A 12782-nucleotide genomic window follows, 5' to 3' on the forward strand; every position below is an offset into this window, starting at 1 on the left:
ATTTTATCTTTCACTCTATCCTACTTAGTAACCAATTTTTGGAGTGACTGACTGACAGTTGTCTACAGAAAAAGTGTATTAGCAGTAAAATCTAGAAAAAAATATGTTTTAAGGGAAAATCGTTGAAACTTTCTCTAAACTTAGTCGAAGGCGTTCGAATTTTAGTATGGAAATATGTTGTTTTTATCTGGTGTCGCCATTTTTATTCCTTGTTAATAAAAAAAGTTAATAAAAACAACAGATTTCTTACAAACTTGTCAGCTCTATTGTTTTTATACAAGCAATCTTCTTCTCTGTCTTCAAGCAATTCCAGTTTTGGTGTTTTGTGTTTTTTAACTAGCTTTTATAAAGATTTAGCAAGAACAGTTTTCTTTCTTTCAATGATGATTGTAGCATTGCGCTGGCTAAAAACTTTTCCTCTTCTTTGTTTTCATCGAAGCAACATCTTCACAAAAGGTCACTTTGTTTAAAAGGAAACTTTCATCGCTCTGTTGTTGTAAACAGTACTATCTTCATCGAGCATTAATTGTGCTTTCAACTTATCACCCTCTGTCTTCTTTTTCAAGCAAGATTTCAATTTCTCATTTTCGTCTTCCTTCACCATGGCTATGGCTTTTCAATCATGTTGATCCTCCTCCACAGGGTATCCCTATTCTTTTACACACCTCCACTGGTGTTACAACTTAATCCTTATGTTCATGTAGGATTTAATACGCAATGTAAAGAAACTTTCCATAGATGCATTTCATTGTAAGAAGTATTACTTTCGCTCAGCTTTTTCGCCTTTTCAATATTGGCAAGTATATTTGACATGTCGTCATACGTTATATGACGAACTCGTTCTTCATCATCATATGACGAACTCGTTCTTATTTTTCGTCTAATTAGTTGCTCGTCGCAAACAGTATCTACCTCTTTCAATATCGTCAACATATTCAGGCGACCAATCCTTTTCAACATCTTTATTTATGTTTATTGTAAAACGGACCTCTTGCTTAGAATATTGACATCATAAAATTTGTAACCAACTTTACTAAACGTAAAGTCAATTAGACGAAATTTGCGAGCGTAAAGACACATCAAGCATGAAGAATGCACACTGGTCCTCAGATTTCCGTGCGCATCTGTCCGCCTGCTAGCACGAAGTAACTGAATTAGTCGACGGTAGGTCTAAAATAATGCTGCGCGTAACCATTTCAATCACAATACTACTATTATCATGGAGACTAGTTGTTTCGGGTGTAATATATTTTCAAAAAATAACTTTCCTGCGACTTTAGCTAAAATATAAACACAGTTTACAACCTCATCATAGCAAAAACAGTTGGCCAATATATTTTCATTTTGCAGAATAAGATCCCGTGAAAGTTCAAAAATAATCGTGACACCAGGATGAGCGCTTAGTAAAGATAAACCATGTCACACAGTATCTGGAGTGCTAAATACACCTTTAAAAAATTATTGGAGCTTCGATTTAAATAAGAACACAGGAAACAGTCCGTTTTTAACACAAGGCCGAGCGCTTAGTACAGGTAAACCGTGTTGTATTTCCGTAAATGCATAATCTCCTTTTCCATAAATGTTGCTGTAGATAAACTGTATTTGACTACTTTAACTTTTCAGCCAAAGGTAGTTAAAGAGCTAGCTAGATAGGCACAACCCAAACATAAACATAAATAATGTTGGCTAGGATAAAAAGCTCTTATACTAAACTGAATAAAAACTTTAAAAGAATAAGAATAAATAATGCTGGCTATAGCTAGCTAGCTGGCTTTACCATGATGTTGCCTTGACATCTACGTTTGTAGCCAAAATCTTTGTTTAGGAATCTGATTTGTTGAGGATTTCTTGTGTAAACATACAGAAAATAAACATTTTTATTGAAACAAAGTATTTGTTAAAGAAAACCGCAAAATAAGATCTTCAAACCTGACAAAATCACTTCCAAATCAAAATGGCTTTCGTTAGCGCATTCTAATCGTAGCATGTTTTTCGGTTTTTTTTCGGATTATGCCGTGATTCTGAAATTAAAATTCTTAAAACCAAAACAAAGTGCGTATAGTGCGGGAATTTTCCAAAACAAAGCAACGCGCGACCATTTTGAACACATAGGCTACGGCTATTATTAAAGAGACTAGTTGTTGGCCCGTATATTTATCCGCGGATTCGCCTATCCTTTAGATACCATACTTCATGTCTCTCGTTACTTGTGGTATCATTTAATGCACGAACAGACAGAAGAAAATTGCCTTATATGAGAAACATTGATATATTACACTTAAGCGATTCTTAATAACGGATGGTGCTGTTCAAATTTGCGCAAACTGTTATTTTGTAAGTAAGTAAGCAAGCAACGCAAAGTGTACCGTTCTTGGGGATTGCATTCTAACGGCTTTTCTCTTCCCCCTCTTTGACTGTAACTGTGTCACTAATGGACAAGCTGGTTCGCGGTCAGTAGATGGCTCCAGATGTGCTGACAACTACTTTTAAAAAAGGGGGCCGGAGTGGGGACCCGAACCTAAAAACTTAGTCAACTACAATTACACTATCACCTTTGAACTCTATTAAACATATGGATGAATTACTTGCGCTGCAGTGAACCTATTTGTGAATTTGAGTGTGTTGCTCCTTTTTACCTATAAACGAATGTATGTAGTAAACAGAAGTGTCTCATGAAAGGTACTAATTTCTGTAAAAGTTGTCATATTTTCAATACTTCACTCAGGCTAATCTCTGGATGCTGTAACATACGTAAAAGGATGTTTTGCTGAAATTCTTTTTCTGTTGAACACTGCGATTCGTGTAAATGTTTCTTCACCCTATTCAATCCGGGGGTTTTCAAACATATCATGACCAGGGGGAGGGGGGAGTCCCTTTTTACCTACCTTAATGACTTTTCAAAGGCTTGTCCAAATTTAATTCAACTTCGCATACTTATAGTACGTCACAAAAGGAACAAAATGGCGGCAATATATTTTTACTTGCGTGAGCACATTTTCTGTGACGTCATCGAAAGCTTGAAATTTGTATAAAATGCCACTATCTGCTTAAAATCCATTTAGTTCTAGAGCGAATTTTTACATATCTGTTTGAAGTTTCTGGAAGCTAAATAAATGTTATTTAATATATTTTTCGGTTTTTACATAGATCACATGAAAAGTTGCAAAATTATTGCCTAAAAATCCTTTTTTCTGATTTTAGGGTAAAATCCAAAAAATCAGAAAATCAGATTAATCGCGTGTCCAAAACATGCAAAATGATTCTTCTTGGTAAAACAAAGTTGTGTTGTAAGTTTCAAGTTCTAAGAATAATCCTAACAAAATTTATTATATTTCCCCATTAAAAGAATTTCAAAGATTTTTAGGGGTAGTTTCGAGCAATAGCCAATATCAAAGCCTCTAAAAGATATTGGACCTGAAAATAAAATTTGGGAAGCGGGTGCCTAATAGAGCATTATTAAAACTCAGTAAGTAACCATGCAACATAATATTAAGGAGTTTTGAAAAAAAATGTCAACGTAGGGGGGGATCCGAATAGGGTTTAATTTTATTCGTCAGGTTCAGCGATGCGGTTGATGATCACTACCTACCTTATTTTAATTTAAGGTGCTCTACAATTATTTCAAATTATTGAGTATAACGAACATTATATAATGATGCAAAGGTATCTGGCATGTTTACACAACTATCAAAAACATTAATTGAATATATTCAGTTACCTCACTTATCTCAAGTACATAAATTGGGTTGAAATTAAAAAAAATGTGTTTTTAAAACCATTACAATGAACCCAAAAAACATGCCTGAAATATGATAATTTGAATTCAAAAATGATTTCAATCAAAAAGTATCCCTGAATAGACCAAAGCGTCTCTAAACACTAACAGATTTGTGCAAGAAAATTTTAGTAAAAATTTAACGACATTAAACAGTCATAAAGGGTGACAAAAATTAAAAATAATATTTAGGACATTTAGGATATATTTGTTTTGTTTTGATTTTTATATAAATATCTAAATTTCAGAGCAGGCTGGATGTTTAACACGAAAAACAAAATGTTTCATTTGTACCCTTTCAGAAATAATTGTTTCTAAATTATTGTAGACTAGCATTATTTTCTTCTTATGATCTATAAAGGCTGACTACATTATAAGTTTATGAAACATTTCATAAGCAGCTACATTAAAACAAGGTTGCCAAAATTGTTAGAATTTTGTAAAAAAAGATCTTTTACCAACTATTACATATTGGACAAATCAGATAACAGAAAATTTTGAGAAATAACACACTTTTTTTTCCGATGCGCAAGACATAGGAAATAAGGATGCCTTTCCGTTACCAAGAAAAGTGGCACCTGAAAAAAGATATATTTTCGCGCATGCGTCTGGATGGTAATGTTTAAAAAGATGGTGTCATATTTAAGAAGGTAACGATGCACGTCTCAACACAGAATTCAATGTAATTATGTATAAATCAGAGTAAAAAGTTTATGTCCGTAACGAACAGCTATTTTTTTCTCATTTATAACCAACAATCAGAAAAACAGCTACTTTGAAAAAATCTTTTAAAAATTATTATGGTATCTTCCATCTGCAAATGTCATCTTTTTCGTCGCCTGTTATTATTTATAACGTGACCACCAAAAACATCATGTGATAAGATTCGTTGACTTGTAAGTAGAGTTTTAGTCTGGGTCAAATGAGATGGAATCTAAATCCGCATCATTGAACTAACAGTATGACATTGGTATCAACTAAACCGTGTATGTTGATCTGTTCAACTGTATCTGATGGCTGATGTTATCTGTTTATTGGTTTTAACGCAGGCGAAAACATTAAAGTTAAAAGAAATTTCGACACGCGATGTTGGAGCTGAAACACCACTTTCTATATAGATTCAAATTAATATATAATCTAAAGTCAGACAGGTAACAGTCTAATGACTCAATCAATGGCTAACATGACACAACCGAATGGTAAAGCTCTTGCAAGACACAGCGAGTCACCGAGCGCTACATAGGTCCTCCCAAGTCAGAATAGGAAATCCTGCTCTCCTAGACAGTAAATTCTGTGCGCATAAAAATACGAAATACTTACATATTGTACTGCACAAAAATCCAGTCGGAAAATTTTTTCAGCCAATCAAAATGCTCAAATTCTGTCAAAATATCTCATATTAAAGATATTTGGGCATTTTATCACAACAACAATCAGAAACGGACAGTCCGATTTGTTGATTAACCAACTGACAGAAAAGATAAATTTGATAGGATTAGAAGAGATGTCCAGACAATAATAAAACAGTGGTAAAAAGATTTTTACTCTTTTGTCTTAAATTAATACTTTGTGAAGGATGACTTATTTATTTAACTTTAATAAATTCATCAGAACTCCCCCTTGTTTGCAATCTATACAAACTAATGTAAGATTTCTTTCAAGATTATGGAACATAAAGAATTTTTGCAAGAACAAAGTCGTGACCACCATTAGTGAAAAGGGAGTTATTAAAGTTATTTCATTCAATCGTTTTATTGTCGTACAATCATAAACTTGGTCATAAATTTAACAATATAATAAAAAATTTTGTGATACAAATTTTCCCAATTAAACTACAGAAGTTGTGCAAACTCAGCAATTGCTCAACGAGACAACCGTCTAAGATATCAATCCTATTTCCATGCTGAGCGCTAAGCAGAAATGATCGATTTACTCAGTTATAGACTCTGGCATGACTCGGCCGAGGTTTGAACCCAAGACCTCCCGCACTGAAAGCGAACGCTTTTCAATTCAAACAATAATTAATACGAAACTTCTAATATTACAGCTGCTAAGAATTAAAAACATTACTGTCATCATCGCTCCATGCAATTTCTATGACGCGAATAATAATAAAATTAACATCAAATAATCCGAATTTGTTAACACTCAATGAAATTTTATCGCGCTTGACACAAACATAAGGTGAGGAATATTTTCATCAAGTGCATTGTGGGTGGGAAATGGAAGACAATCAGTTTATTTGTGGAATTTTATGGTACGCTACACATCTGTCATATCTACATATATACAAAGACGTTGATTAAATTTTTAAAACTTGTGTTTATACTAATTGCTATACAAAATCTCGTCACTCATATGTATAAAAAAAAATTTAGCCACACTTTCTAAACCTTTACTTTGACGATGCTGGTATATACTTGTTCAAACTCAAAACACGATGTAGAATTGGTTCATCATAGTTCTGCAGGACAAGCAGTTTTTCTTTTTGCTGCTTCAGTGACTTCTCATATCTTCTTCTCCATTTTCTTAATAGCCTTTTTCGTTGATGTGTTTTTCTCACAATAATGGTTTTTTCGTCCAGATACAATCTTTCTGAATATAGTTCATTGTGAACAGCCTCCTGGCCAAATATAAGATACTTCTTATCGTAGTCTAACTGTTGACATAAACATGGTGAATTTGACCACAGATTAATCATTTCATATCGCTTCATGAATGTTTTTCCTAAAAATATAAATTGGCGCGAGCTCTAATAATTGTGATATTTAAAAACGTCTTTTGAATTTAGAAACTAGAAATCTTCAGATAAATTTAAGTTCACATAGCTGTCTGGAAAGAAGCATATAGTGAATGATGTAGCGGCTATCACTGTTGTTGACTTCTTATAATTTCACGCCTAAATTCTGCAATGTCTAGTCTTAATCCACTAAGCGCTTCAGGCTGGGTAAATTTGTAAAATATTTGACTGGTTGAATATAAGGACTTATCTGTTACTGCTGTTTGGTAGGATGTAAAAGATGTATGGAAAAAATCATTTAATTTTTTTTTATCTCAACTCACCTGATTTGAACACTTTCAAAATTTTGAACCGCAGCTTTAATTTTCCATTAGCTGTTTTCGTTTTAGACATGTATTGTGCCTGGATTGCTAAAACAATAAATGAAACAAAATAAAATAATAATACAGAATTAAAAGGAGATATTTCGTTATATCCTGTTTGGGGTAGTACCAGAGAATAGTTTAAAACTTATGGTTACAAATGTCAACCTGTCTTACCATAATGCGTATCTACAAACTGCTTGTAGCGACGTAATTTGTTCTTTTGTGGACAGGCTGGACACTTTTTCTCTTGCACATCAGTTTGAGAATCAACATACTCTATAAAGAAAAAAAATATGTTCATGTTAACATTAATGTTTTATGCTCTTAAATCTTAAGGAAGCATTTGGTGGCTCTATTTTCTATTTTTAGATTGAAATCACGCGCAAATGATAAAACTTTTTATACCACACCCTTTGTAGTAATTTATAAGCAGGACGATAGCCTATTTCATTTGATAATTGATTTTTAATTTGCTTGTCAACATTTCAAATCCCAAAGTTTGAGGCTAGTTTGGGTAAATAAACTCAATGTGTTCAAATAAGACGGAAGTGTTTATTCGTTTCCGTATTCATCGTTTGGTGTTAACTAGTTAAAATTGATAGAAATAAACTTCTGTGCTTTGCCGAAATATTTTGTAATTTTTAATTTGCACTCAATTATTTCAAGTTTTGTATCGAGAACGGAAATGTCGATATGCTTTATTATTTCCTTCACTTGACATTTTTATGCCACGTGTTGTATTTAAGTTTGGCGTGCTCATGTGAAAACATATTTTCTAAATAATTCCTTTTATTTTTTTATTGTTTTTCTCTGTTTTAATTATGTAACAACATACATTTCTCTCTTTTGATCCGCTCAAGATTTGACGTCACTGTGAAAAGTAAATATTGAGAGATCATTACAATGAATTGTTATCTGTTTCATCTCTGAACGTGTGATGTGTGTTGTTATAAAATCAAATTGGTAGCCAGTAAGAAATACATCAAAATTTGCCTGTTGTTCGTATATCGTATTTGCTCTTTCGTGCATATATATTTCGTGTATTCGTAGCACGACTATTTTGTTTTGTGAGATGTGACATGAAAGTTATTCACTTAACAGACGAATAGTTTAGACTATTTTTGTTGTTGTTTTTTCTTGGAAACCTTATCAAGACATTAAGGTTAGGCGAGACGACAATTTTTATTGCCTCGTTTATTTGAAACATAATCAGGAAGTTTTGTATTAGTTAACTACGAACAGTCGAGCATAAAACATTGGCACAAAATTGAACTTCCAGGTCTTTTAAAAAGGGTATATAAATTGCGGGTTATGTTTACAGGTTTTGATCGAAGTTGAAACCAACATTTAGTTTTTGATAAACCATGAAAAATCGTTGCTTCACATTGCAAAAAAAATTATTCTTTCTTTTTTTTTGACTTCCCAACTTCATACAAAAAAATAATAAAAACAAAGAAAGAAAGTTATTGTCACTTAGGAATAAAAATAGAAAGGACAAGAGCTCGCGTGTCGAGTAATTCTAAACTCGTCTTTGAGAGTGTGCTTTGATGTGGTCTGCTGAAGTGGATTTGTCGTCAAAGAAAATCTTGCAGACGTCTATGTTGAAGATGATGCTTGTCACTGACCTTCACATGATAGAAATCAACTTTAAAGCATTTTTCCTATCCCCCTTTAAACATTGAATGAAAGTTATAGATGTTAGTTGCCACATCATCCCTTCAACCCACCCACCCATCCACCTCTCCACATTTACATTTTTCAGTGAAGAAAATAACGAATCTAAAGTTTTCTTGAACACATTTTCGTGACATCTTTTTTGAGCCAAAAAAACGGGGGTAAAATTTTTTTCGTATTGCGTTAAACTAACCACTGAACGTAATTTGAAATTTAAAAAGTTTCATTAAAAGTCAAACTAATGTTGACATTAAACATAACCTGACCCTCAAAAATGTGATATACGTAAATGAATTATTAATGGTAGACAGAGCTGTGCCCATCCAACGGTAGCATTTTATCTGCTATGGTAACATTTGAACACACAAAGGAAAGTGTTTTCTAGCAACCAATATCTGCAAAGCAACACAGAACAAGCGAGGCGTCTGCCTCAATAAAGAATATTACAAACATCCGATACAAACAATAGAATCCACCAAAAATTTAACTATGTAATTATTACGCGAGCTCTTCTTTTTATTCATAATATGATGAATATTTATTTTTTCTTTTATTATAGAAGCTTAATCGCGGAATTTTTTTAAATTTTTTTAAGTCATGTTTTGAAATACTTCTGTAGAAGTACATTGTGGTCATCTTTCAAAATAACTGATCTTTTAATTTACAAGACACACTCCCTGAGTCATGCGGAGAGTTTGCAATGTAGGCGTTTATATCTGATATTGGTTTTGTTTATCTCATCCTACGCTTTAAAAAAACAAAAAAGCAAACAGCCTTACTTTTTCGTGTGACTATTGATTTCGGTTTGATGCAGACTTTGGTCTCATAATCAGGGAGATTATCGCAACTCAACTCAGTTGGCCAGTCAATCTGTAATTTCTTCATAGCTTTTTCACATTTATGCTGCACGTTTTGGCAAACAGATTTACACGGTAGAACTCTTTCGGGATGATTTTTAAAACAAACTGGATTGAACATGGTACATACGAAAAATAACAATTCACTCCAGCACTTTTCGCCTTTAAAAAACTGCAAATAGCGGACTATTTCCGACTGTCTGGTGTTGGTGAGATACATACGTTCTGGAAGTCTGGTGCTGTTGTAACCAAGTGTCTGACAAACAGGTATCGTCAGTGGTTGACATTTTGATGGTCGTGGATAAAAATAATCCGGCATTGGATACTGCTTCAACAAAACATACGAAGCAAAACACATTGAGAATTGTAACCATAGTAACACCAGCTTTAAACCAAGCATTTTGAGTTGCATTTTCTACTGGTAATAAGTTTTTTATAAAATGTTAACAATGTATCTGGTCCTTCACTGTTCTCGCAGAAACTTTAAATACTTTTTTCCTTTCCTTTCTTTTCTATAATCTCTTTACAACAATAAAATACTTTTTATAATAATACACTTGAGATCACTTCGTTAAGTTCTTCAAGCAATATGATGTAATCGACACGATGGTTCAGTTTATTGTGTCACTCTTCGTGCAGTAACAAGTTTATTTATGTCACAATAACCAATCAGCGGTAAGGAGCAATCAATTTCTACTCATAAAAATGCTTTATCGGTAACATCATAATTAGGCAAGTATGTTAACGACCTAGGGGGTTAAGAGGAAAAGAAATTCGTTAACTCACGCTTGCCAATTCATTACCTATCTGATAGCAGCAAACACAAAAGGCGGATGTGATATACTGTATTCTCGTTACAAAAAAAACGCAGGAAATGTTTGAAAGTTTTGGGTCCTTATTAATGCCATTATTGTCAATTAAGACAAGTTATAATGGTATAATTCTTCTTCTTAATTTTTCACAGATGTCATTCTTGTGGTCGGAGATTGAAATTTCTGCAGTTAAGAGAGTACAAGCCAGAGGGGTAATTTCTTTGGATTAGAGCGTAATTAGGACTTTCTAACAAGATGGATAGTTGATATTATCAAATTAGTATCACTGAGTATCACAGATTAACTAATTCATTAGCAATATAATACTTCACCCTCCCTGTATTGAACTGCATACTTGTGTTGCGCCTATCGCTAATTATTTTTGAAACAGTGGGAAAATTTACTTAATTACATTTTAATTAGTACTAATCAGAAGAAAATATTTTCATCAGGCATTTTCTAAATGCTTTTACTTTATATAGAGTTGTTCGTATTAGTTTGTCCGATTTAATTTAATTTTTATATATTATAATTCTTCTGTAGATTATAAGATGATAATTCTTTCAATTTTAACTAGCAACCAAGACATTCGATAAAAATTAGAATGCCACACAAAGGCAGCTAAGTGTAAAACACTCATAAAAAAATCCACGTTTCGTCCATCGTTAAGTTTTGGTTTTCGGATTATCAACCTTCGTATATACATCCGGCATTGCCATTCAATGTAATCTTAGCATGAGTAGCTGTTGGGCTACCATTTTTAACAAAATACGGGTGTCAAAAAGGTTAACTAGCTTAAAGAGCGATCGTTGAATGTCAGATTGCGTACTAACGTACGGGCAAGGCATAGAAATCATTCCAAAAAAGGCTTTTCCAAAACACCAAATAAAAACATAGGGTACAACCTATCTTAACATCGTCTCAACAAAAACAGTCACATGACATTTTTTATTTGCGAAATAAGTTCGTTAGGGTGCTCTAAAAGTGTAATTTTACTTAAACAAAAACGCAATGTTTGTTTCAAATCCAGTGAAGCGCTTATAATGACGCAGTATTTCTGATGTAATATGTTTTTCAAAGAATGATCTTCCTCCAAGTTTGACGTTGTTACCCTGTCATAGCAAAAACACAACCTCGTCCCAGGGCTATTTTTCTCTTTGTTTGTTTAAACTAATGATGGGGCCATCATTTTCGAAAATTAAATTTAACTGCTAATTAACTTCAGATAAGAACGACTATATTTACTTTTGCGCGCCAACAACTTTGGTAGAAAAAAATGCGTTTAAATTTGAAAAAAAAGTTGCATTTTCTGGTCTTATAATTATCCTGCCTTAATCTGCAGTCAACAAATCAAATCGAACTAGTCGTTGCCCGTGGAAAAGTCTACGGGTTCGCCCGTCCTTTATATTTACCCGTCGCAACAAAGTGGATAAAAATATATCGCATTTGATATTCGTGTTTCCGCTGAACATGATTCTCTAACTCAGCGTGGGGGTCCGCGCAGATACAGACAGACGACGGCTATTATTATAGAGATAGACTCAATTAAATATTTTCAAGCTCAAAATTTTTTTATATATTATCACGCACTGTATATTTAAAAACTTATTTTTACTTTATTACAATCGATAATTTTCAACTTTTCAACTTGGATTTGACAATGTCAAAATGAGGCGTTTGATGGCCAAAAATAGAAGTGTTTTAAATGTCGTCCTTTGAAAAGAATTTTGTGTTAAGTATTTTTACCGGAAGACAAAGTTTGTGAGAACATTCGTTTTGTTTTGAATTTATGTCCATAATTTAAATTTTACGATCGTTTAAGCTTCGATAATATTTTTCGCTACAGCAACCTCGATCCCAGGGCCTGTAGCGTTTTTTGATATGAGGATGAATACCAAAAAACGCTACAGGCCCTGGATTCGAGGTTGCTGTTTCTTCTGCATTTCTGTATTGTGTGCAACACAATTTTGTTTTATATAAGAACGAGTTTATAGAAAAATTTGGGGCAGAATGCGCCAAAGTTAGGAACATATTCAGAACATGCCTACCTCGACAGAAGTGGTAAAAGCAGATAGAAAAGGAAGAAAAGGATTTCTCACCTTCATGTCTTATTGTTGGATCAACCTCGTGCCCATTGCAATCGGAAAAAATTCCTGGGGACGAGATTGTTGCTAGACTAAGCATTAGTAAAAAAGCATTTTCGCTATTATTTAAAAATTTTGTACTTTTATGGAATTTGATTTTTTTAGTACTAAAATATTTCCTTATCACAAAAAATTTCCGTCGCTTTTGTGTGATAATTCTTTTTTGGCACAATACATTAACTCCATAAAAGTATGACATTGTCAACATCGAAAGTTGAGGCTCTATCATCAATTCTTATTGTAAGTAAGACTTTTAATCATCACCACCGCAGATTTGCTCGATAACGTATTTATGCAAAAGGTTTTTGTCTCTTTCTATCTAACAACAGAATTATCTGAGATGACATGATTATCAAGTTGACCCAAAAATACGTAACAAGATCGCATTCAAACTTAATTCTAATGACGACAGCAC

The 12782-nt window shown here is 33.2% G+C and overlaps 1 protein-coding gene across 1 annotated transcript; it reads right to left on the reverse strand.

Annotated features, from left to right (window-relative positions):
• Positions 1-5664: 5664 nt before the first annotated feature.
• On the reverse strand, positions 5665-9992 carry LOC130649020 (secreted frizzled-related protein 3-like). Its single transcript, XM_057455210.1, has 4 exons — positions 9334-9992; positions 7055-7156; positions 6839-6925; positions 5665-6502 (listed from the first exon to the last, which is right to left on the reverse strand). Exons 1-4 carry the CDS (start codon positions 9821-9823, stop codon positions 6171-6173), a joined length of 1011 nt encoding a protein of 336 aa, XP_057311193.1. The 5' UTR covers positions 9824-9992; the 3' UTR covers positions 5665-6170.
• Positions 9993-12782: the final 2790 nt, after the last annotated feature.

This window comes from Hydractinia symbiolongicarpus, chromosome 7, assembly GCF_029227915.1.
Source record: "Hydractinia symbiolongicarpus strain clone_291-10 chromosome 7, HSymV2.1, whole genome shotgun sequence".
Taxonomy (NCBI): domain Eukaryota; kingdom Metazoa; phylum Cnidaria; class Hydrozoa; order Anthoathecata; family Hydractiniidae; genus Hydractinia; species Hydractinia symbiolongicarpus.